The sequence below is a fragment of the Dipodomys spectabilis genome, unplaced genomic scaffold (assembly GCF_019054845.1).
Source record: "Dipodomys spectabilis isolate Male_0828 unplaced genomic scaffold, ASM1905484v1 ptg000783l, whole genome shotgun sequence".
NCBI classification, from domain to species: domain Eukaryota; kingdom Metazoa; phylum Chordata; class Mammalia; order Rodentia; family Heteromyidae; genus Dipodomys; species Dipodomys spectabilis.
The window spans coordinates 2,330,820-2,348,057 of record NW_024871460.1 but is presented as its reverse complement, the minus strand read 5'-3'; the positions used below and the strand labels follow the sequence as shown (position 1 = coordinate 2,348,057).

At 39.0% G+C, this 17,238-nt stretch overlaps 1 protein-coding gene across 1 annotated transcript in view; it reads right to left on the bottom strand.

Annotated features, from left to right (window-relative positions):
- Positions 1-17,238, bottom strand: part of Washc5 (WASH complex subunit 5) — a 42,821-nt gene that overhangs the window by 8,590 nt on the left and 16,993 nt on the right. The window contains exons 8-20 of the mRNA XM_042673004.1: positions 14,143-14,256; positions 12,314-12,485; positions 9,832-9,959; positions 8,480-8,609; positions 7,264-7,376; positions 6,764-6,930; positions 6,611-6,686; positions 5,509-5,619; positions 4,639-4,779; positions 3,719-3,799; positions 2,056-2,157; positions 1,284-1,463; positions 138-262 (exon numbers count right to left, since the gene is read on the bottom strand). Coding sequence (XP_042528938.1) covers positions 138-262; positions 1,284-1,463; positions 2,056-2,157; positions 3,719-3,799; positions 4,639-4,779; positions 5,509-5,619; positions 6,611-6,686; positions 6,764-6,930; positions 7,264-7,376; positions 8,480-8,609; positions 9,832-9,959; positions 12,314-12,485; positions 14,143-14,256 — 1,640 coding nt within the window. The remainder of the gene's footprint in view (positions 1-137; positions 263-1,283; positions 1,464-2,055; positions 2,158-3,718; positions 3,800-4,638; positions 4,780-5,508; positions 5,620-6,610; positions 6,687-6,763; positions 6,931-7,263; positions 7,377-8,479; positions 8,610-9,831; positions 9,960-12,313; positions 12,486-14,142; positions 14,257-17,238) is intronic.

The following is a 17,238-nucleotide window of genomic DNA, read 5'->3' as shown; positions in this document are numbered from 1 at the left end:
AAGTCATTTTTTAGGGTCAGCGTGTTGGGTTGACAAGTACAAGACCAGGGTATCGAACAAGGAAGTACACCTCTGACTCAGGCATACATGAGATTGCCCGTGGGACTCATGGCTCAGTAGAATCCAGAAGCACCTACTTTGGGTCTGTGATTCGCAAGATTTCTCTGCAGAGTCGACCAATAAACGTTACAGACTCATCTACTGGTGTAAACTTTGGTATTGGAATATGAGTAGACTGATACATGCTTTGCCAATCTTGAATCTAGAAAACAAAACCACAAATATTTAGTATATGTTTAACAAGGTAACCCAGTTGGCCATTTAATTTTACAAAGATTAAAGTACATGAAGACTGACCATAATGGTCCTTGGTTTTGAAGAGCAAACTTTGAACACTATATTAATAGCCTGCCTAAAATGATACATATTAATGATGAAGAACAAATATAGACTGGAGATGTAGCTCAGTGGTTGTGGCCTGGCAAAGCAACCCCCCTCCTCACCAAAGAAGAAACACATTTGTGAAAGAAGAGGCCAAGGAGAAGTGAGAAGGAATACAGAAACTTCTTTTTGTCTTTTGAGTTGACATGTACTGTGTTAACACAAAAATCTAAGCTATCATAAGGCTGGAAGTAATCTTCAGAGGATGTCATCTAAATCATGTCAGCTCCTAACATAAAACTTTGTAGAGAAGCCCTTTGTTAACTACTGTCTAAATAAATCATAGCACACGTATTTATGAACATCTGTATTTGGTGTCTTTTTTTTTTTTTTAAACCACTCAATTGAAAATAGGCAAAGGATTCTGGTAGACGTTTTTCCTAAGAAACAATATATGTTGGCCAATAAGCAGGTGAAAAGTTGCTCAGTATTACTACCCACTATGGAGTGATGTCAAAACCACAATGAGGTACCATTTCCCACTCATTAGGATGGCCAAAATGAAAGATCTGGAAAGTAGTCAAGTGCAGGTTAGGAGGCGAGGAAAGGGCTGGTGGAGCCTGAAGTGCTGCTGGTGCTCCGGAAACAACAGGTTCAGCAGAATGACTGGGACAGTGCCTTGTCCGAATCCAACTGAGGAAATCTCATTTTCAGAACTCTCTATGGCTCACTGCAAGCAGCCATAGAATACAGTCAGTGAGTTCTGCCTGCATTCTTCGTAGGACAGAAAGCTCCCTGAAGTCAGGTGCCGTAGCTGCTCTTCTGATGGCTCAAGGTGCTCTGAGGTACCTACTCATAGGAAGTAACAGATTTAGTCAGGAGCTTTAAGATTTATTAGATACCTTTGTTCTTAAGAAGTTATTACACTCTTGCTCCACATTATAATTTATAATACGAGAGACTTCTTCCTGCCAAATCTTCAGACCGTAAATGTTGACATAGTCCTGTATATATTCAAATGAACGATGGAATCCATCCATGGTAGCTCCCAACTCTTTCAGCTTGGGCATCAATTCACTTGGCTGTAGAGAAGGGAGAGTGTATGACATTGGACTAGGTTTTTAACAACTAAAACCTTCATTAGACTTTTTCATTTCCAACTTCACAACAGGCATGACTGACGACTGTGCCAGACATTCAGCCAAGAATAGAGTTCAGCCAGTTAAGAAATAAGCCTTATATAAAGGAATACAAAAGAAAAAGTATATGAATGATATCACCCCTGCTTTTACTGAACAGTTGAATGCTGTGTTTTAAACTGAACTCATTGAGGTGAAAAATATACCAGAAAAATGACCATATTTTCTAACAGATAAAGCCAAATGAAAAGTTATGGCCTTTATATTTCCTAACTGCTATATCTAATAAATTCTTTGAACTATAAGAATAACAATCGCAAAGTTTACTTCATTTCTTGCACTTGGGGACCAACAACTTGAAGGAAGAAGCGCTTGTTTTAAAGAGGATTTTCTTATAAAATGAGTGGATTTTAAAAGGGATTCCAAAGCTGTGGCATTAGATATACAAGAGAGAGGAGGAGAGGTCCTGCCCACACGGTGGGTTAGCCATGTTCTCACTGAGAGCACAGCAGAACCTCATTTGGGTGATTGGTACCTTGGCTCGAGGGTTGAATATCAGTCCTCTGTGAAGGGCAAAGGCGACTCGTTTGACTAACTCCTTCCTTATTCCATCTTCCAGCAACTGCTTTGGATCCACCTAAGTGCAAATCAAAAAGCATCAAATGGCAGTTAGAAAAAGGTAGTCCTGAAGAAATTCAGAGGAAAGACCACTTCCAGACTCTATAATTGACATTTTCCTGCCTTGTTTCCCAACAATCTGGACTTTTTATTTTTTTTTTCCTGCCCTTATTTGATCTTGTATAGCTTGGACTAAATTATTAACCCTGCCACCTCTTTAAGTGATCTGTCTGAAGTCTTACTGATCAGAGTGGGCCTATATCCCTTGTAAGTGTTTGAAAAACTCTCTGAAGTTAACTTGCAAAGATCACTGAGGGCTGCCAACCCTTCCAAAGACCCTGCATTCTGCCTTCTTGTTGTTACACTGGCAGAGTCAACTGGGGCTGAATGGGATTGTCAGCATGAAACAGTGAGAGACAGGGTCAGAGGGAGTGAACAAAAAACAAGACAATTTTGCCATTTTCTTTTCTGTAACTATTATAAAGATTTGGCCTGAACCGGGCACTGATGGCTCACGCATGTGATCATAGCTGAGATCTGAGGATCATGGTTCAAAGCCAGCCCAGGCAGAAAAGTTCCCATGAGACTCTCATCTCAAAAACTGGAAGTGGTGCCGTGGCTCAAGTGGTAAAGCGTTAGCCTCAAGCACAAAGAGTCTCAGGCCCTGAGTTGAAGCCCCACAACTGACATTAAAAAAAAAAAATTGGTCAGATGCCAGTGGCTTATGCCTGTAATCCTAGCTATTCAGGAGGCAGAAATCTGAGGATCATGGTTCAAAGTCAGCCTGGGCAGCAAAGGATGTGACACTCTTGTTGTTTTGTTTTTTTATCGGTCATGGGGCTGGACGCTGTCCCTGAGCTTTTCAGCTCAAGGCTAGTGCTCTACCATTTGAGCCATAGAGCCACTTTCAGCTTTTTCTGCTTATGTGGTGCTAAGGAATTGAACCCAGAATCTCATGCATGCAAGGCAAGCACTCTACCACTGAGCCACCTTCCCAGCCCCATATGTGACACTCTTATCTCCAATTAATCACCAAGATAAAAAAGCCAGAAGTGGAGCTGTGGTTCAAGTGGTAGAGCACTAGCCATGAGGAAAAAAAATTAGGGACAGTGCCCAGGCCCTGAGTTCAAGTCCGATAACTGGCACACAAACACATACACAAATTCAGCAAAATATATTTCTCTTAGATTTAAGTAATTCTTGAGTAAAACAGAAAACTGGTACCATACATTTTCTCCTGAACTACTAAAGACACTCCAAGATTATACTATCAGAAAGCCTTCAGTTATTATGAACAAGTAATGCTCTCTCTTCCCTTATCCATACTTGAATAAAAACAAGTCAGGGTATAAAGATGTAAGAGGAGATATTGATTACGATGCATTGTACTTATAAACTCATTCGTTGAATTGGAACTTCTTTGTACAGCTACTTAAAGGTAATAAAAAAAAAACAACAACAATCAGAAACCAAACTCAGACTGTGATACAACAGTAAGGTCACTCTTGGTTCCACATATGATAATAAGCAGGAAAGTCCAATCAATCACAAGGCCACACAGACTAGCATCAAGAAGTTACCTTGATGATGCCGACCAAAGTCGTTTTCATCATTAAGATGCCTTCGGTAAAAATGGAAATAGCATGAGTAAGCTTGGCAACCTTTAACAAAAAGAAAGAGGACCAATGTAATACTTCAGGTAAAAGACTCATCATTATTATGGAGGATAAAATGATTGGCTCATAGTCCTGGAATGGGTAAAGACAAGAGGAAATGACTGCCTGGCTGCACGAAGGATATTTACAGGCTTGGGACAGGAATAAGCTCAATGGTGAAGGACTGCTGTTAGCCAAAGAGTTCTTTACCTTTGACAAGGAAAAGACCAACTAAGACTCTTTGGGGTCATCTTCCCTTCACTGGCCTCCATGTTCTTTCCAAGCAAACACCAGGACAAGGACAAGGTAGACAGATGCTGTATTGTGTATTCAATAAATTACTTGAAATATTTGACACTTGGGTTAGATGACTGTGCCTAACTATATATTAATGTAATTGTTCTGAGTGTATTTAAGGAACATAGACTTAGCTATGATATTCAGTAGGTTGGGTCAATTAAATGCATATTCTACTTAAGATATTTTCAACCTATAATGGGTTTGCAGGGACATAATTATCCTAAGTCAGGCTGCACCTGAACAAAGGTGGTAAGTCTCAGCAATCCAGCCCAAAGAGGGCAGGACAGTTTTCCAAGTCAGTATAAAATATGAGCAGATGAGCAAGCGGCTGAGCTTCATTTCCACTGAACATTCAGGTAAGCATAGCCCTAAGGGACACCAGCAAGATGTTAAGAATGAAAGTGTGATGGTCCTGAAATGTAAACCACAATGCACTGACAAGTGTGATAACCAATGAGAACTTGTTTGGTGATCCCTGGACCATGGCAGGAGTTGCAGGCCTATGACGCTTCACAGCTTTAGTTTTAATCAAAGGAACATGCTACCTCATAGCGAGGGCCGAGCTGAGCGTAATCCCTCAGCTTGTCTTTGTCCAGGCGAGTGGGCACTTCGATGATATCATGGGTCTGAAGCTTTATGATCTTCAGAAGAGATGTAAACATGCTTTCTGGAATGATCTGCAAAACCTTTAGGGGGAGAGAAAGAAGGAAATATGATCAAACATCAGTTTCATTTCTCTTAGCTGATAAATGTTAGGATGACAGCAAGAAGGTTCCAGTGGTACCAACAGCAACTTGTCTATAGGAAGAAAAACTTAGAAGAGCTGTCTTTATAACTGGCATAAGATCTCTTCAAATATTTATTACTACAAAACATAGAGCTATTTTGCCTAGAAAAACTTAAAAAATGCAACATTCCCACACTACAGATTTAAAAAGATGTCCCATGACATCATTGTAGTGTACTCGGCTAAAAGGTAACATAGATTGGTTCTGAAGTCAGTCCTGTCTAGCTCCTTGTTCCATTATAAAGTGACTGCAGCAAGGCCTAAAATTCCCATGAAAACTCAAATTACTTCTGAAGAGGCTATGTCAGATCTAGATCTGCTGCTTTCTCCAAACAGCTCTGTGATTTTAATGAAGTCACTATCATCTCTGTTCCTCAGTTTCTGCATGGAGAATATGGCGATCAAGATTACTGGCACTTAAAAAATTAGTTATAAACTTTTTTGCCTAGTAAAAACATGTCCTCATGTGCACTGTGGCAGCATGAATACCTTTGTTTTCAGGTACTACAAATTTCTGGAATCAATTAGAAAAGGTCAAACAACTTTTGACAGGGCCCAACTGTACCTTCTATATTCAAGACGGCATGTTAGCCCATACAAACAGAAATTACCTTGATGCACTTCTTACCTTTCTCACATAGGACACCAATTCTCCAGAATAATACTGAGACACGCTGAGCAGGTCAGGGCTATTTGCCTGGTTAATACGAAGAAGGGGAAGATCAAGGGCAGAGGCGAGCTGGAAGAAAAACAAGATATATCTTTCTCTGCTTCCAAAGTCCTAGAAATTCCTCTTTGCAGAAAATGTTTATGTATCCACCCCTTGGGTTTTATCCAAAAGAGGGCAACAAACACCAAACTTCATCAATACTGTAGTTTCCAGCAATTCCTTTAAAAAAATGATTTACCTGCTATGGCAAAGGTTCTTTCAGCGTGGTCCCTAGACCAACAGCATTTGTATCAATTGGGAACTTGTTAGTCATGCGTACAATTGGGCCCTACCCCAGTTAACTTAATAAGAAACTCAAGGGTGGGATTTGATTCATAATTTGTGATGTAAAAAGCCCTCCAGGTGACCACTGACATGAGCTCAAGTTGGAGAAAGCTCAACCCACCCTTCAGACACCATCAAGTGTAAGAGGTGCCATTATTTCATGGACCACTCAGAAAGAACTGGATGACAATTAAATTGTGATATGCCATCACTTATAAAACCCAGCTATCATTACAGACCTTTAAAAATGTTAAACAAGTGCATTCTGGAATTGATAGAGCTGGTTATGGTCAGAAGTCACCGGTAAGCTATCTGTTCATTTCCCATATGTGGAAATTATGTTGAGAGCAACAGCTATGCTTGTCATTCACCATTAGTCCATGTTTTTGACTAGTTTATAATAAAGGATCAATAAAAAAAAAACCTCTAATGAATAAATAGAAGAACTTAATTCATTATCTAGAGAATAAAGGCTCATGAGTCATTATTTTTAGTAATTAATGATCTCATTTAAAAACATTTTTTATGATTTCCAACCTTTATTTTAATATCAAATGTTTCTGTCATCTTTTGAAACTCTGCTCTCATAAAAAATTGCTACTGATCCTGAGTCTACAAAAGCCTTAAATGGTCCAGTTTCCTAAACAGGTGAAATCTTGGGCTGATGAATGAATTTGGTCAGAAGGACAGTCAACATGATACTCGTGACAATGTGACCTCATTGTTCTCTGCTCACCTTAAGGAACGTGGCTCTGAGTTTAGTAACCATGGAGGGGTTCACTCGTATGCTGTCTTGCATGATGGATGTGAAACTGTAAGAGAGAGTCGTGATTAGAGGATGTTCTCAGTGTCTTTCATCAAGGGCAAGTTGTCAGTCTTTTTACATTACCTGTCAATTAACTGCCAAGCAAAAGAAAGGTCCCCAGCAATCTGCATGGTGATCAGGACTTCCTCCTTAATGTTAATTGTTCTGATCATTTGATGGAGAAATTTGCGAGTATCAGCAAGAAACTGGCACACTTGCAGATTTGATTCCAACTGGTGAAATTCTTGAACCTGAGTTGCATAAACACATTTAATTAAAACATCAGAATGGCCTCTGTTGTGCTATTTTTGTGAAAATACTTCAAATGCAGACTAGTTGGGCTGGACAGGGTGGCCCACACTTGTAATCCTAGCACTTGGAAGGCTGAGACAGAAGGATTATGAGTTTGAGGCCAGCCTGGACTACAAACTAAGACCTTATCTCAAAACAAAACAAAATAAGCCAGCATTTACCATTTTAATGATTTCTTGATAAAGTTTTTACTTCAAATAATAAGTTCAGAAATATATAAGCCAAACCATAAAAAGTCCTCAAGAACTATAACATGAAAAGTCTTTTCTTACCTCTTCCAAAGCCTGAATTAGTTGCACAGTTTTTCTGCCTGCGGCTGTGGAATCATCATAATTTAAAGACAGTATTTGTTTTGAGATCTCTCTGAACCAAGCTTGAAGATTTTCTGTTAATATAGAACCCACCACAACAAAAAGTCAACTGAAATCCAGAATTCTTATAAATGTGGCTTTAAACTTAATTAAATAATCTTTTACAAATCCATTTACACAGTTTTTACTAGGTACCTAACACTGATTCTGTCACTTTTCTAAACACTACCAATAAAATATATGGAACATGTACCCTTATAATACAGATTAAACTTCTACATGAATAGCTTAGTCTGTATTACTTTCTAATTAACTGGCTAATTTTTTCCAACACAAATAATAAAACACTTTGAAGACACATTTTAGATCAACCAAACAGCATTAAATAAATAAAAAAACCTAGAATACAATAATCACAAGCTCTTATTTATTAAAGGTGGTAGAGTTATTATTTTTTTTTTTACAAAAAACTGTATCACTATAAATAGCTTCATCAGAAATGAATATGATCACCAAGACAAATATTAAGCATTAAAAAACAGCTTAGGAAGGGATGACATTGACCAAGATGCATTTTACTTATAAACTTTTTTTTGTGGTACTGATGTTTGTACTCAAGGCCTTGTGCTTACTAGACAGATTAAAGAAGCAGGGTCAATATTATTAAAGTAAAATTGGAGATTTAACAGTCTGCAGGTCTGCTTTACTGCCACTAGATGGCATTTATACTGGTGAACAGAAATCAAGCAGGATCAGAAGACGAGAATCTTAGTGTGATCCATTACTAGTTATTAATATTCCTATTAATCTTGAGGTCACAGAGCTACATATTTTGTCTTCCCTTTCCCAAATCAATTTTGCATCCCACAGGGGCAGGGACAGATTAAGACTCTTTAAGCCTATCTGTGAATCAGAGTTGCAGAACCTATGATTTGGCCTAACTTCATATTTCAAACATAAGCTAGGGAACCTGAAGTCCAGAATGAATGTGAACATTACCCAAGGCAGCACAAATCTAGAGATAGCCCAGACTGAAGTTCCAAGCTTTATTACTAATCAGGAGGATGACATCAAGCATACAAGGATGAAAGCACAGGACTTTCTCTTTTGGCCAGTTTCTAAGGTTTCAAATCATCTGCACATACATTTCAAATACACCAGTTCCTCTTCAAATTACCATTTTTCTCCACTCTGGTCAGAGGTTTCACTCCTGAAAAGACATCAGCAAGCTCGGTCATCCTCTCAGAACCCTCCTTCTTATAATGCTCCCACTTGGCTTGCTTTTCAGAAAGCATCTGCTTGAACATCTGTTGAAGAGACAGGAAAGATTTATGTTTTTACAAGAAAAACAATCCAGATCAGATTGTTTATATAAAGACCCCAAAATGAAACACATGGACTATGAAAAATACGTACCGAAAAATTAATATTGACCTTGATGCTATCTCTCCAGCATTGCTATGATACACAAATCTAGGGGCAAAACTCTAATATGACCACCTCTAATACATATGCATAACCTGGAGGCCTTGAAGGTTTTCAAATTCTCAAGGTCAACTCCTAGAGATTTAGTTCAGAAGGTCTGGGGCAGGTTCAAGAATCAGCTTTTTAATATGAGATTCAATTTCTTACCACTAGGTCTATGGTCCTTTGTGGCAACAAATCTTGTAACTCCAATTTAATTAGTCATGTGGAATGAGCTAAATTACCTACAGACGTTCTTTCTCGTTATATTGTATAATAATTCTGTTTGTCAAAGCTCTGCAACCCTATGAAGACATGAACCAGAGTGAAAATGGTATAACTAAGGGTACTGTATATTTATTTAAAAAACACTCTTATTTCTGGTAGGTGCTGGTGGCTCAGGTCTGTAATCCTAGCTACCAAGGAGACTGAGATATGATGATCGCAGTTTAAAGCCAGCCCAGAGCAAAAAAAAGTCCCTGTGAGACTCTTATCTCCAATTAACAACTCAAAAACTGGAAGTGGCACTGTAGCTCAAGTGGTAGAGCACTAGCTTTGAGCACCAAGAGGCTCAGGGACAGTGCCTAGGCCCTGAGCTGAAGTCCCACAACCAAAAAGAAAATGCTTATTTCTAATGAAAAGCCATATCAGACAAAAACACAAGGTTTATTTTACTGTGCTCTTTTGAGATAAGTATGTATAAATACTTTTTTTTTTAAAGAAACTCTTTGTCAGTGTCATAATACAATTGAAAAAGAGGAATAGTGGGTATTTGCAATGAAATGAATCAAAGATGTGTGGGATCCTGTAGTATTTGTGAAGCCTGGCACTCTGCCACTTGAGCTGCAGCTCCACTTCTGGCCTTCTGTTGGTTAACTGGAGAGGAGAGTCTCACAGACATTCCTGCCTTGTCTGGTTTCAAACCATGATCCTCAGATCTTAGCCACCTGAGTAGCTAAAAGCGTGAGCCACCCATACCTAGTTTTAATTTTATTACTAAAAAAAAATCTTTAAAATGCAAAAAGCACTATAAAACTCTGGTGATTATTCATTCAATATTTTTACCTCCTTGAGTATAAATTCAAACTGTGCAGTATCCAACAGCAACTGGAAAAGGATTTTGGGATTGTACCTACAGTCTGTCAGAATCTGGTCTTTGATTTGACGAAGGCGTTTGTTATTGGGGTCACAAGCTAGAAACAGGAAGAAAAAGAATTATTCACTTATTAAGTGAACAGGGAATATCTACGAAATAGATGAATTCCTCAATTTGAACATTTGAAAGTTTTAGGCACTATGTAATAACAACAGGTGGTAAAACAGAGCATGTCTATACTATTAAGTGCAATTGAACTTTGGATGTCATTTGAATCTAACATGGGAAGACATTTCCTAATGCACTGTTGAATGAAAACAGCAAGGTGATGGACGGTATTTCTAAAGTTGCTAAGTATTTTAGGGTTGGCTTATATCTATCCCTTCTCCAATGGCAGGGCAGAGCTTTTTGGTAACATTTCATTTGGGGGTGGTCTCTTCATGTCCTGTTTGCTTAGAGTTTTTGGTTTAGATACTGACCCATGCTTTTTAACTGTAGACATGAAGGCCTGAGATTGCTACCCTGTTTGTAAGGCTGGCTATTGGTTGGCATAGGGAAACTTGGATTTTGGGAACAGAGCATACTATTTTGAGAACTGATAGGAAGGCTTATCTCTTATATGAACAATATGGTTTGCTAGACATTTTGGTACTTGTCAAACAGATACTACTTGCATGATCAGCCCCTAATAAGTACCCTGGGAAGGAGAGTTAAACAAGCTTGTCTGGTTGGTAACATTTCTCACAAGTTTGGGGAGTTCAGTGAGTCCTGTGTAACTCCGCTGGGAGTAACATTCTAACTGAACAGGAGACAAGATCCACACTAGTCCCACAGTATGCTTATGCACAGTCCTGCTTGCTTAGCTTCCTTTATCAGCAACTCAGATATATGTATGCATATATAGCAGGACCATGTTGGAAGATCCTGCATCCTTCTGATGCTTCAGAAGTGAAGCCCATAGAAGCTGTCTTATGTATTACTTTTTAAGGTACTCCTCCATTAGGAGGAGACACATGACAAGGTGGAAAAAAGGCTCAATTTAGTGGGAAATTGTAGAGCTCTCATTTCTCATGCATTTTCCAGAGTCTCCAGGAGGGGGGGGGGGCGTGTATATTGAAAATGGTGATATAGATTACAGTAAGAGAACATTTTTAGCTTTGTATTTGTATAACTGAACTATACATATGAAACAGACAAACAAAAATAACTCTTTTAAGCCTCAGGAATTCTGTTTGCCTTTATAGTAATTCTAATTAAATAAGAAATCTGGTATCAATTTGCCTTCATTTTTGTTTAGGGGATATAACCCAGGTAATAGGAAAATACTCTAATATCTCCATGAACATTAACATTGAAATCCTTGGTACAACCAGCATTGGTTCCAGTCTTCTCAGGGCCCAATCATCTCTTTCCATTCTGATCCTAGAAAATTCTGGACCAGAAAAGTTTAGGGATGAATCCTAGAACTGTGGTAGCCTAGGGCCCGGCTTCAGCAGCCAGCCAACCTTACTTACCCAGTGCTGCTCAGGGTGTGTCCCCCACAGCCGCCAGGCTTTGCAGAAGCATTCTGGACCTCGGGGAAAGGTCTGTAGAGCGCCAACAGGAGGCAGCCAGAGAATCTACACACTATGACTGCCACATTACCATGGCTAAATAAGTCGTCACTTTCCCCATGACTGAGTCATACCCAGAGAGGCAAATCATTTGCTTCTGGTGAATCATATCCTTGTGCAATCAGGTCAGAAAACTGCCAGCACAAACATGGAAAACAGATGTAGCTGAAGATAGAAACCCAGACCTCTGGCGTGCCGAGGTTGCCTTGGCATGGGTGGAAAGCCAGGAGACAGCTGGCTCCAAAACATAGGCTTGAAAATCACAGCTGGCTTTATGTTAGGCTAAAGTGAGGGCTAGCATTGTTTATATGCTTGTAAATGGAAGGCTTTGGTAGGGAAGATTATAAGCTGACTCAACACAGTAAAATCCTGACACTGGAACTGAAATTTATAAACAGACAAACTCAGCTATTTAAAAGCCAATCAATGAGATGATTAAAAATGTTATCCATAATATTCTCACTGTGGGTAAACTGTACATGGTTCTAGGTCAGTAAGAGAAATGATGGAAGCAGCCCTTGTGAGAAAGATATGAGAAGGTGGAGGAGAAATTGCACACATTTTTAGAGTTGAAGCCTGAGGAAGTCCAGCCTTTTTCACTGTGGACTATTCCTGTGTGGAAACAGGTGGTTAGAGGGACTGTGAAGAACTCCTTGATTGGAAGAGTGGTGAGGCTGGGGTTGCCATGTTACCAAGGGGGAGTGGCTACAGAATAGTATGATGTGGGCAGATCATTTAGTGACAGATATGAAAACAAGGGAGTGTTGAAGAGAGCCTGTCTGAATTCTGAAAGCCTCTACGTGGATCTCTATAAATAAGCATTGTTCATGGGCATTACCTGAGTCAGCAGTGTGAAGCATCAGCCACCGGATGGCAACATTGCAGTCTCGTAGGCAGTTCAGCAACCTTGGGATGTTATCCAGAACCATCTCTTCCCTTAAGTAACCTTCTTTCAGAAACTGCTGCACTTGGGCGTGCACTTTCTCGCTGACAGTAGCATATCTGCTAGCCTTAGAAAGTTAAAACACAAACTGGAATTACATTAAAAAATTACTTATCACTTACTACATCTATAATCCTAGTTACTCAGGAGGTGAGAACTGATCACTGCAGTTTAAAGGCAGACCAGACAAATCCATGAGACTCTTACTTTCAATTTAACCAGCAAAAAGCCAGAAGTGAAGGTGTGTGTGGCTCAGGTGTAGAGTCCCACCTAAGAGTGCAAGAGGTCTTGAGTTCAAAGCCCCAATACTGTCACACACACACAAATAATAATCGAAAACAAATTACATTTCAAGTCAATCCCTTACTGGTTTCTTTCATGGCAGAGGGAGATCTGGATGGAAAAGAAGTGTAAGGACAAAAGCTGCCTGTTCTTGCTGTTACTGTTGACAGAGGAGGCAGAATAGAGCAGACATGCTAAAAATGAGAATTCTACAGGCACATGAAGCTTAACAAAAATAATGGGACTCAGTGTATCAAAATAGAACTTTCAAACTAGCCTTTAGAAATTTGGTTATTTTGCTTTACTAAAGCAAAAGTCCTATGAGGAACATCATTAAGCTAGTCAAGTTACTAAAAATTGACAAGTAGTGACTTAAAATGTCATAAATAAAAATATGTAACTGTGGAATGGGAGTTTTAGTGATGAAAAATTAGTGCTCTGTAAGTATGGATGTGCCACATTCTCTACTATATTTCTACCTGCCAACACAGATTATTTTGTGCATTATTTATGGAATTCCATTTATTTGAATAAAACATGACAAAGTTTTTGGAATCAATATTGTCTCATCACATTGGAAATTCAATAACCCAGACGGTAAGGCTAAGGAACATAACCATTTAGAAATACCAAACATTTAGAAATACCAAACCTCAATAAAATAACTGATTTTTGACACTTCCTTCTGCCTGGTCTTATCAGAAACACATGTAGCTATTTAACTTTGAAATTGAGTATTCAGGGTCTTATTGCCTAAATAAGCTAAATAGCTCATCAGAAATGATTTTAAGTTATAGTGACAGGATATTAATATGATCAACATTTAGTTATAATCTTCAGCATTTATCCTGAGAAAAATATATTAATTACAGCAACTAATGAAATCAGCTCTGTCCATAGGCAATAGTCTTTAACCAAGAATAAACAAAGCCATTTGGGGTGATTTTCCATACTGACTAGGCTTTTTTTTTTTTTTGGATGGTCCTGGGGCTTGAACTCTGGGCTTGGGTGCTGTCCCTAAGCTCTTCAGCTCAAGGTAAGCGCTCTACCACTTGAGCCACAGCACCACTTCTGGTGGTTAATTAGAGATAAGAGTCTCATGGACTTTCCTGCCCAGGCTGGCTTTGAACCGTGATCCTCAGATCTCAGCCTCCTGAGTAGCTAGGATTACAGGCATGAGCCACCAACACCTGGCCTGACTCAGCTTTGGGCAGAGAATTTTCTTTAGAACTTGAGTCTCCAATTTATTATATCATTTAAATTAAAAAACCTATAATTACCTAGCTGACTGTAATGTACACATTTTATCTTCTACTAGTCATGCACTAATATGTTTGTGCGGACATTTTCCAAGGTCCTTGGGAAGTTTCCTTGTTTATTTCCTACTTTGTAAACAAGACCCGCCATTACTAGAGGATTGTCTCTAATTAGCCAAAACCCACCTGTTCTCTCACATTTGAAAGGTCCAGAGTATTGTTTAAAGCCGTTTTTGCAGCTTTATAAGGTTCCCAAGCATCAGCAAGGTTAACCGTGATCCCCATGTAAATACTAATAACCTGGAAAAGAAGACATTCATTATCTATACTCACTTCAAGAGTTGGAAAAATAAAGGTAAGAAGATATGGCTCACTCTCTCCAGTATAAACATTATAACAATGGGAAATGAAGATTTTCTAAATATAGAGGTAAGAATTCTTCCTCATGAGCATTTTGGAATAGGAGTCACAAGTCTACTATTTTTTAAAAATAAACAAATAAGAGTTTCCTTCTAAATTTCTATATGAAATCCATGGATGAAGGAAAATTAAAGGGAAGAGAAAAGCATTAATTAATTAACTAGAGTGGAGCTCTGCCTAAACATTTTTTTTTTTTTTTTGGTCGTGGGGCTTGAATTCTGGGCCTGGGCGCTGTCCCTCAGCTCTTCAGCTCAAGGCTAGAGTTCTACCACTTGAGCCACAGCACCACTTCCAGTTTTCTGGTGGTTTATTGAAGACAAGAGTTTCACGGATTTTCCTGCCCAGGCTGGCTTTGAACTGCAATCCTCAGATCTCAGCCTCCCGAGTAGCTAGGATTACAGGCGTGAGCCACCGGCGCCTGGCTGCCTAAACATTTTTATTCTTTGTTTTCTTCAGAATCACTGAGGACTTTTAAGAGCTTAAAAGAAATCTATACACTACACATTAAAACTGAGAACCAGAAAATATTTGTTAAATTATTTTAAATAATAAAAACTCATCCATGCTAGCCTAAATTTTTTTTTTTTTTTTTTTGCCGTGGGGCTTGAACTCAGGGCGTGGGCACTGTCCCTGAGTTCTTCAGCTCAAGGCAAGCACTCTACCATTTGAGCCATAAGTTTTCCAAAATAATTTGTAAGACGAATGACAAAACTTTACATTGTTTTAAAATATCTGGCTTAACTGAAGACAGTTGGATAAACACAGGTGTTTCTATATTCAGACATCATCTGACTTTTTTATCTGGAGATGTATGTATGTATGCATGGGAGAGAATGAGAGTGAGAAGAGATTACCTTAGCATTAGTATGAAAAGTTTGGGGGCTGGGAAGGTGGCTCAGTGGTAGAGCACTTGCCTTGCATGCATGAGACCCTGGGTTCGATTCCTCAGCACCACATAAGCAAAAAGAAAAAAGCTGGAAGTGGTGCTATGGCTCAAGTGGTAGAGCGCTAGCCTTGAGCTGAAGAGCTGAGGGACAGTGCCCAGGCCCAGAGTTCAGGCCCCACAACCAGACCCAAAAAAAAAAGTTTGTATTTTACTGACCACTGAGAGTCTCTTGAGGACCTCTGGGGGCCTCTTACTCACATTTTTGAGAATCCCTGGACCGAAGGAAACAAAGCAGTATTGTTGCAGTTCTTCACACATCTACTTCAAATGTACTACTTCAAGGTTTGCTAAGAGTTTGCTTGTGAAATCCTGTGGTCTTCAAGACCTTGGGTTCTACCCGGCCCGGCCCCACCCCTTCCCCCCTCTCCCCCCCACCCCCCCCATTTTCGTGGGAGTTGACTGGTGGTGAAAACTGATCATCAGTTTTCTCTCTTTAACGGTTCTTGTTCTATTTAAGCTTTCTCTTTTTTAAAAACATGTATTATCAAATTTGATTTAAGAAAATTATCCATTTTTTCTGAGTTTTCAAATGTGTTAACAAAGTTTTTTCTTTTTTCTTTTTTTTTTTCCTTTTTGCCAATCATAGGGCTTGAACTCTGTGCCTAGGCACTGTCCCTGAGCTCTTCAGCTCAAGGCTGAAGCCACAGCACCACTTCTGGTTTTCTGGTGGTTAACTGGAGATAAGAATCTCACAATCTTTCTGCCTGGGCTGGCTTTGAACCGTGATCCTCAGATCTCAGCCTCCTGGGTAGCTAGGATTACAGGCGTGAACCACTGGCACCCAGGTGGTTATACATTTCTTTAATGACATATTTATACGTTTTTCACAATCTCTGCTGTATAGTACTTTAAAATTATGCAACTTTAAATGTTTTTTAAAATGTGGACAGATATACTTCCCCATGCATTTGGAACTATTTCTTTTCCTGAGAAATGCTTTTTAAGCAGAATTAAACATTCAGTGTCCTCTCAGAGTAATCAAAACAAATTATTTTTATTATTACTCTTGGTTAAAACTGCTTTTAATGCTTTTTTAAATTTAATTGTGCTGTAGTAAGAGAACATAGTCTGTAGGCTTTCAAAAACATTTTTTTTACTATTTTGGCTTCCTTCTTGATCTAAGGTACATATTAAACTTTCATGTATATCCTTTTTAAAATACTTATGAAACATTTATTATATACTCTCAGAAGGGCATACCTATATGTGTGTGTATGTGTACGGATGGGTGTATTAAAATTTCATAATGGTTTTGTCACTTTTCCCTTATAAGTCTGTAAGTTTTTGCTTCAGGTATTTTGAGTGCATATAAAGTCATCTTGGGGCTGCGAAGGTGGCTCAGTAGTAGAGTGCTTGCCTTGCATGCATTAGGCCCTGGATTCCTCAGCATCACATAAGTAGAAAAAGACGGAAGTGGTGCTTTGGCTCAAGTAGTAGAGTGCTAGCCTTGAGCTGAAGAACTGAGGGACAGCACCCAGGCCCAGAGTTCAGGCCCTACGACCAATGAAAAAAAAAAAAAAGAAAAAAGTCATCTCATTGGAATGTTTTTGTAATATTATAAATGATCCCTCTATCTAATTTTTTTTTGCATTCTCTATTTTGTGATGTTTTCTCAGTAATATTTTTACTTGTTGGCATTTAATTAGCTTATCCAGTTTGTTTTTTTTTTTGTTTTTTTGGTAGGCCATAGGGATTGAACTCAGGGCCTGGATACTGTCCCTGAGCTTTTCCCCTCAATACTAGTGCTCTATTATGTCGAGTCACAGCTCCTCTTCTAGTTTTCTGTGGTTAATTGGAGATAAGAGTCTCATGGACTTTATTGCCCTGGCTGGCTTTGAACTGCAATCCTCAGCTCAGCCTCCTGAGCAGTTAGATAGATGTGAGCACCCTGCTTGGCATATCTATTTTTTAAATCT